General features: G+C 45.7%; 1 protein-coding gene across 1 annotated transcript; it reads right to left on the bottom strand.

Moving 5' to 3' along the window:
* Positions 1 to 5,924: 5,924 nt before the first annotated feature.
* On the bottom strand, positions 5,925 to 7,435 carry LOC148845563 (calmodulin-binding protein 25-like). Its single transcript, XM_088954294.1, has one exon. The coding sequence runs from the start codon at positions 6,842 to 6,844 to the stop codon at positions 6,194 to 6,196; it is 651 nt and encodes a 216-aa protein (XP_088810420.1). The 5' UTR covers positions 6,845 to 7,435; the 3' UTR covers positions 5,925 to 6,193.
* Between the last annotated feature and the right edge of the window lie 1,249 nt (positions 7,436 to 8,684).

Here is an 8,684-nt window from a genome sequence, read left to right as displayed (position 1 = left end):
GTACCTCGAGCATAGAATATCGATAACCTAAGAAGGTACTACTTATGAGCTCATGACTCTAAGGCAAAATTTGTCTAAGTCTATGCAACTACTGAACTGATAAAAAAAGCGATCGACTAGAGAGAGGACTGTGAGTCACTCCCAGAAGCCTAAGGGCTACAGTGCCGAGCTGACAAAAAGACCTCAGCACTACGATAAGTCGTAGTCGCCTCTTCAGCATAGGTAGATAAGTCCTAGTCTCCTCTTCGGCATAGGCAGACAAGTCCTAGTCGCCTCCTCGGCATAGGCACAACGATCCCCAATCGCCTCTAAAGCTTGTGTATGGACAGGTCGGGTATATACCCTACAGTGTCTATCCACTTCGGCATACAACAACATAAGGTTAATTCCACCTGGAGTCCAGCTTACCAGTCTAGCACTTTGGAATAACCAATCGCCTCTAAGTAGCTCGTGCATAGACAGGTTGGGTATAATTGGGCTCGAAGGCCTGGGACATACACTATATGGGGGGTCCAAGAAAAGATGCATGTTTAAACATCAGATATACCAAAATCCCCTCTAGCAGGTAGGTTGGTATCCATGTGGTCCTCCTCCACGACAGCCCGGCCTGCCTCCCTTGACAATCTTGCCTCGAGAAGTTCGTCATCGCTTTCTCCCTCGGAGGAGTCAGGTTCCTTGTTAGCTTCCTTCACCATCTCAGGAGTAATAGTGGACATGGAGATAGGTTCAAAGTCGAGCTCAGGAAACTTTTGCTGCATCAACCACTTACAGAGCTTGAAGCCCGACCGGTACGAGCCAGAGCCATATTCAACCTAGAGGTCGTAAAACTTAAGGGACTCCTTGAACTCCTTGATGGCGCGATCTCTTTCTTGAATCCTCACCTCTTGAATGGCGATGTCAAAGATATCGATGCACTCCTTGATCATCACCTCAAGGTTTTCATTCTCCTGGAGGAGAGCTTCCTTCTCCCCCTTGAGCTTCTTCTTCTCCTCCGTTAGCACCAGGATCAGCTCCTCCTGGCTCTAAGCTCACTTTTTGGCTCTAAGAACTTCCCCCTGAGTTAAGTCCAGCTCATGATAAAGCTTTCGAGCATTCTCCTCGGCCTCCCAAGCTCGCTTCAAGTGGATTTCAGATTGGTAGACAAGCGAGTAGATAGCGGAGTTCACCTAAAAAATAGAAAGCAACTGTAAGTGTCATTGACAGAAGAATAAGAAAGTAAGTGAAGGGGCAGGTTACTTACCACCATACAGTAGTAGGAGGTTTCCCTCCCTCCAAGTTGACTTGTTGGCATGTCAGCCCACTCTGCGACTACCGCAGGAAACACGACATCCTTGCTCTTAAGGAGCCCAAGCCTCAGAGTCATTATGCTCTCCTTTGCTGAAGGGGGATGAGGCTTGGGCGCCGAGGTAACTTCTGGCGCGTGAGGCGGGGTTCCCTCATCCTGATCCTTGTCTAAGTCAACAACCGAGGGCTGGGTACAGACCTCCTTCCCCGGTAAAGGGTGCCTCTGGTGCCGCGACTTTGGAATCGGTAGGAACCGAAGAGGTGACCTCCTCTCGATGGGACCTCTTTGAAGCCTTTCTCTTCTTCCCCTTTTGAACACTCCTTAAAAGGTTAGCAACGTCAACACCCGTCATAACTTCTGCAAGAGAGAAGAAAAAGAGTTAGTTGCGAACTGAAGTAAGTGCAAAAAAGGAAAAAAGAGAAGTAATGTGTGTATCGAGGTGGAGACCTACCAGGAAGACTCAACGCAGCTCGTACAAGCTTCTCCTCGGCCAAGAAATCTTCCATCTCAAGGCTAAGGTCCCTCCAAGAGTGGATGACCGCCCTAATCTCTGCATCCAACCTCACCCGGGGTCCTTAATGGCCACTCGCTAGTGAGTCGGGAATGGCCATCCTTCAGGATTTCGAACAAAGAAGTACCCCCTCTTCTAGGCCGATACCTTGTTCGGGTTACTGAACAGGACCTTGAACCCGGGGCGAGGTGAGATATAGTAGTTCTATCGGGCGTCCCCGTGCAGGCAAGAAGAGTTCTTCTTAATGAAACAAATCGAGCTAAAGATGTCTAAAGTAAGAGGTCGGTTATACTCGTGGAAAAGTGAAACCGTACCAACAATGGTACAGATGGAGTTCCAGTGTAGTTGGTCAATGGGGACGTTAAAGAACTTAAAGATTTCTACGATGAAGGGGTGCAGTGGGAAGCACAGCCCAACTACGAGATGCTCTTAAAAAATCACGAGTTCGTTATGATCGTGAACCCAAGGGTACTGACCCAAAGGAATGCTGAAAACATGGGTGTCGGGGAGACGGTAACGAGCTATCAAGGACAACAACCTGTCCGGGGTCATTGTGGAATGGCCAAAGTTGTCTGGATCTAGACTTCGAGTAGAAGACAATACACCCTCTCTAGAGGCCGGCCGTTCTACTTGAGGTTTGGGTTCCTCAAATCTAGATGGCCCGACGTCAGGTAAAGGCATTTATCCTAAAAGGTTTAAAGAGGGGCTCTCCAATGAAGAGCTGACCTCACCAACGGGAGCTGAGGACTGCACCTCGGCACCCCCGGGCACGTTAGAGTCACTAAGTAACCTATCTATGCTAACAATAGACATATTGGACAGGAAAAAGAAAAGGGAACAACTAGTGAAAGAAGGCGAACTCACCAAAGAAGACGATAATGACTTTGGACACAAGGGAAAGAATGACGAGCTAAAGGACTCCAACACAATCTCAAGAGAGCTCAGTTACACAACTTATGGCGAAGGTAATGGGCCTTTCGGCCCCTTATTTATAGTCCACCACATTCGGCAATCAATGATTGAGAATTGTACGATCTAACGGCTCCCATGAAAACCGATTGCACGCTACCCGAGGATGAAATCGGTTGAGCGCGCCCTTTGGCGTTTGCGAATTTATAAACAGTGTAATGTCTGCGTGTGGCCGGGACGCGATATGGGTCATTTCTTGGTTTGAACTAGATGATTGAACATGTCCGACCAGTGGTTCGCCCTTCAAGTCACCTAGACTTTGTGCCAAACCCACCTAGACTCTTCATGAACTCGCCGCACTGGGTCGGGACCCCTGGCATGGGGAGTGGGGGCAATTGATGAAGGGTGATTTGGCACGACCTAATAAGAAGGGGACACGTAGATGCGATCTGTTCGAGGGGTGACAACTCAGCCAAACGAACCCGACTCGCAACATTCTGAGCTCGGATGTTCAGCCACCTCGGCCCAAAAACCACCTCGACATAGAGACACCTCGACACCCAATCCAATTCGGAGCTAAAGCGTCAAAATGCCACATAATCTACTCGAAAGGCCTTCCCAACAGACCCCGTATTTCTCTGATCACGACGAGACTCAGCCTAACTCTGTTTGAATCGAAGGTCGACAATGAACCTTATCAACACATTGCTCTCCTTCAAAAACGAAACAAATCTTATCCGCATAGCCCAGAGATCCCGGAGCACTTTCGTAAGGCCCACGATGACTACATTATATAAGGATATAAAACCTCAAGGCAAAGGTACGCGTGATTATTTTACTCTATAACATTCATCACTCAAGTATTCAGCTGATATCCATAATATAATACTGATTTAAGTATCAAAATAACCTTGCCGGATTAATTATCCCAAGTTCTCTGATCCACTAGTCTAACTCGCCGCATAATTGGAGTTGGAATCATCTTCCAAGCGCCATCCGCAACTTTGATTTTAGACCTATAATTGTGCATTCTCATCGTTATCGAACAGCAAACGATCAACCGACCAGGCCAAAGTACGGCAACCAGCCCAGTCTTTCTGCAAATTGTTAACAAGTTTAATTAAGTTGTTAACAATTGATAGGATGGAGAAAAGCTCGCAGGCCGCAGTTTCGTTTGACAGGGTAGCCGCTGGCTCAAGTACCCAAGGCATGCCAGCCCCTTGCTTTCTAGTGCGTTGGCACTCAGTCCATCTCCATGCTCGAGCACAAAGCTTGGACTTTGGACTTTAAGGCTAAAGTGGACAAAAATACGACTGACACACTTTTGACTTGTTGAGTTCAAGGCTTTATTAGTTAATTAAACATGCCGTCCATGATTGCAAAAAACACGAAGCGGAGCAGGTTTGGTCCCAATTCCCAAGGCCCTCTCCTTGCAGGACCACCCACCGGACCCAGAGGCTGACCAGATTCAAAAACTCTGCAGAATCGCTAACGAATATCTGCAACTGCAACAGAAGTGATTGTTAATTGGTCTGATTAGAGCTGATCCATCCTTGAATTATTGAAGGATTAGTTTTGTATTTGAAAAGAAGGTCGATGTGACGGAGTAAATGCGTAAGGGGAGCGTCGCGTAGGGCGGGAGGAGCCGAGGAGGGTTGGCCGACCGACAGACAGTCAAGGCCCAAGGGGTATGGCCGGGTGGGTTGATGCAACAAAACAAATAGAGACCATCACGGTCATTCATTAGTAAGACAACATGTCAAGCCCTCCGTGACAATCACGCCTCAATGTCTGACTTATCTCGTTCTCCTCCTCAGTCCTACTCCTCACCGGCTTATTAGCCTTCTTTCTATACCCTCTTCTCCTTTCTTCTTCTTCTTCACAATATCCTCTCCTGGTCGAAGTGAGTGAACATAAAGATGTATGTAATAGGACCATCTATTTTCTTTATTTTACTACAATAGAATAGAGTTAGTTGGATTAAATGTGAACCGACTTGAAAAATCCAAAATATTGGACTCAAATCGGATTTAGATTTAGGATTTCAGTAATCAGATCACATTCACATGTTGCTGAATCCGTGCCGAATCCAATCCTATTGCATCCCTTGCCTACCTAATGGAAATGGAATATTCCTTTTCACTGCTCAAATTCCATTGTTCGGATCCACTACCAAAGAGAATGGAATTCAACAACACCAAGATTTTTAACCTTCAAATTCCAGGTTAGAAATTTTACCTTTTACATGAGCAATTGCATCCCTTTAATAGGGATTTTAGTCTGTGCACAAAGGGTGTCTGCTAAAAAAGTTTACAAAGTACTTGAGAAACATATCCACGTGAATTTAAGATAAAAGTGCCAACGTGTATGGCTGAATGCCAAGCTCTCAGGGTGTGTTCTCACGATTGGATCCGATTCCACAAAATTCCAAACTTTACAGATTCCAAAATTCGGGCGGTGAGTGGTGATTCCAGCCACAGCTCAAATTCCATAATCCAGCCTTGATCTGAAACGACGAGAAAAACAAAATACCGATCCAGCGGGTGCCCACAGTTACTATACGAATCGTTTCCTAGGTCCTGTCCTATTATTGTATCAGAGTCCTGGAATCACGCCACCCGAGTGATCTCCAGTCCCCACACCCACCGGTCTTCTGGAATTTAAGACCCCCACGCCTCCACCTCAGCACATGTCTCATGCGTGGGCTGTCGAGCAAGCCTCACGGTACAACCCAAGTACAACAATCCGGCCCAGCCCACCATCTTTGACTTCAAAGTCCTCCCCTTCTCCGCTTACGTCTTCATGTCGTCAATCTTACGTCTCGCCCCTCCGCTTCCAGACCCTCGGTCCACACCGCCCGTTCCGCATCCAACGGCGCAGACCAAAAGGTCCACCCTACACCTCATCTTTTACTTTTACTTCCTCCAGTGCCATTAACCTTTTAATTAATTAAATCATTTAATGAGAGTAAACCCTATCCCTTCTTGACCCAAGTAAACTCCTTTCTAGAAGGCCTCATTCATCATTCATCAAATAGAACTATCCAAAATTACAATTCCACCCTCCAACTTTTCATATTTAGCCAAAACCCGCCTCCCAAAAATGGAAATTTTCCTATTAGTGAACGAAATCATACTCACCCATCCCCATTTGTCTCCTTTAATTTGTGCATTTTGCAATTGCATTGATTGTGCGTGCGTGGTGCAATGAACAGAGAGATGGAGAAAGATCAATTTATAATATATTGCTCATATGCGCCTGATAGAAAAGATGATTCCTAAAACACCCCTGACTAGGTGCAAAAGTATTAACAGAACCCCCGATCCCCTATTACAAAGCGGCTGAAAATTACAGGTTACTAGCTGAAAAAAAAAAAAGAACATGAACAAAAAAGTGCCGGAAATATATTTATAAAGGACGAAAAAACGAAAGAAAAAAAAAAAAGACAAAAGTCAGATAACTGCTTTTGATTTTTTTTTTTTTTTTTTTTACATTACTCTCCACGACTCCAGAGTCGGGAAGCTCTGGAAGGCGTCGAAATCTAAACCTGTGCTACCGTTTGCCACCGGCGCAAACGAGACGTGGGCCTGGGGCATGGAGGTTGGACCCACCATCTGGTTCTGCTGCTGGTGATGATCTAACAGAAACGCCGACGTGTCGAGAGTCGGCAAGCAGCCCTGCAACCGGGTACCGGGACGTTGGGGTTCTGGTTTAAGGATGGGACCGGGGACGGGCGAATTGCCGAACCGGACGCCGGTGACCTGTTGCACCATCTGGCGGAAGTTGGCGGGGTCGGCCGTGATGAAGGTAGTGGGAGACCGCTTCGACGCCCGGGACTTGCGCTTTGAGATCTTTCCGGTGGCGGCGGGGGCCGTGTTCCGGCGTTTTGTGGCCATTTCGGGCTCCGATCCTGAGCCCGTTGGTGTTGGCACGGTTTCGGGCTTGATGAGGTTGAAGATTGAAGCGGCCGAGTTGGTATCTCCTGCTACTGTTAGCGTGTCGGAATCGTCGGAGAGAGACTTCTGCAGAGCCTTGGTTAGGGTTTCGGTGTCACGGAGGAAAGCGTCGGAGACCCACGAGTCGGTGAAGGTCCGGAAAGTCCACGGCTCGAGGCTGGCCAAGTTATCAGAAGATGCCATCTTCTCGTACTCCCTTTATCTTTCTCGCCTTGTCGCGATTCGAGTGCAATTCCAAGCGGAAACAGAAATGACAGAAATAAAGAACCTCTCACTGCATAGTTCCGTTACTTGGACAAAATTCACCAGAAAATCAACGAATTTGCTGATTATGGCGGGAAGCTAGTTGTACTCGAACTGGTTAGACACTTGGAATACGTAGATCTAAAGGAGGGTACAAGTAAAGCCGGAAAGCCAGGGGAAGAAGGGATTCGACAAGCTATGAAGCGCGGAAAACAGAGAGAATAGAAAGTAGTTGATAATTCGACGAAGCTGAGATGAACTACAGAGCCTGAGAACTGTTCTGAAAGCAGTGTAAAACCCAGAGGAAATACCTCAAATCGAAGCGAATCTAAGGAGAATTTGCTTGAAGAAACTTCAGAACAAAGCTCAATGAACGACTAAGAGTCGAAGGAAATCACTCCACTCTCCGAAGAGAGCTAACCAGAGAAGATGAGCAGCAGGGGAGTGTATGAGACAGTATATAAAGAGAGAGAAAGAGAAGGAATAAGCGAGAGAAGAAGCGCAGAAAGAGGAGAGAAAGGGAAGAGAGAGAGGAGAATTGAGAGTTGTATCGAGGAGGTCGAGCGGATTAAATAGGGCGGTGGGAGGAAACCGCGTCTATCGAGACACGTGTCACTTTCCAGTACGGACCTAACCCGTGTGGTTAGCACTTGACTCGACAGTGTGGTTAAGCAACTAAGCAAGAGGGTAAATGCGTCAAGATACAACCCTGCCAATCACACGGGTTCTCGAAACAACGTTGCCACAGTAGATCTCTTTTGCGCGGTAAAGGTGGAGGCAAGCAAGGGTAAAATCGTAAATGCAGTGCGACTTTTAAAACTTTTGTTACGAAAAAAATTTAAAAAACAAAAGCGGTTTACGTTCCTGACGGTGAAGCCGCGTCATCGTCTCATCTCTCATGTCGACGTCGACGACGCGTTTAGCCTCAGTTTAAGCTCACATCCCCCGAAAATTTCGATTTTGGCATCTTCTTGGGCTCCTATTTTGAATACCGAGGATACCCATGGACTTTTGAGATAATTACGAACTACTGCTTGTAACGGAATCTTCTTGGGCTGTTGTTCACGGCTCAACCGCTCAAGTCAACTGTAAATGTTATGTGAGCCATTTGCTTTGTCCGTTCCTCTCCAACTTAAGTGGGGAACTGTGGGATGGAAATTGACGTCCACATTCTATCAATAATCTATCGTGTGTTGATGTCTATAGAGGGGAGTAGTGTAGACTAGGGGGTAGAGGCTAGAGATAGAGTGGTACGTGGACACTTGAAGTTTCAATCAGAACCATTCGATGGTCTATCCTTTTGAATTGGATCCAAATCGAACCGAATCGAATACAAACGTATATTCAAACTTGATTCGTTTTGTATTCGGATTTGAATCGAATTGGCTTATACTATCAATAAAATTAAATTAAAAATAATCAAAATATTATATGTTGTTAGTGAAATAAATCAAATATGATTTTAATATTTATATATCATGAACAAAATATTATTTGTTTTGTAGTATGGTATTATTTGCATGGCAGTGGAAAATATTATTCATTTTCATTTCCAACATCATATCTTTGTGGTATTACATTTCAACTCAAATCAATCAATTGGTATCATAAAAATAGTAAGCAACCAGGTGCCATTTATCAAAATTTATCGGGGTTGATTTGTCAAATATCTTTAGATATAATGTCTTTCCAGCAATATACATAGATTTTCTCTTGCTTACAGGTTTTTCCCGTATCATGTCTTTTTTATATTATGACTTCGATGAAATTTTTATCTAGT

This window comes from Nelumbo lutea, chromosome 7, assembly GCF_056320005.1.
Source record: "Nelumbo lutea isolate HS-2025 chromosome 7, American lotus-T2T, whole genome shotgun sequence".
In the NCBI taxonomy this organism is placed as follows: Eukaryota; Viridiplantae; Streptophyta; class Magnoliopsida; order Proteales; family Nelumbonaceae; genus Nelumbo; species Nelumbo lutea.
The sequence above is the reverse complement of the archived record's forward strand: the minus strand, read 5'-3'. Positions and strand labels throughout refer to the sequence as shown.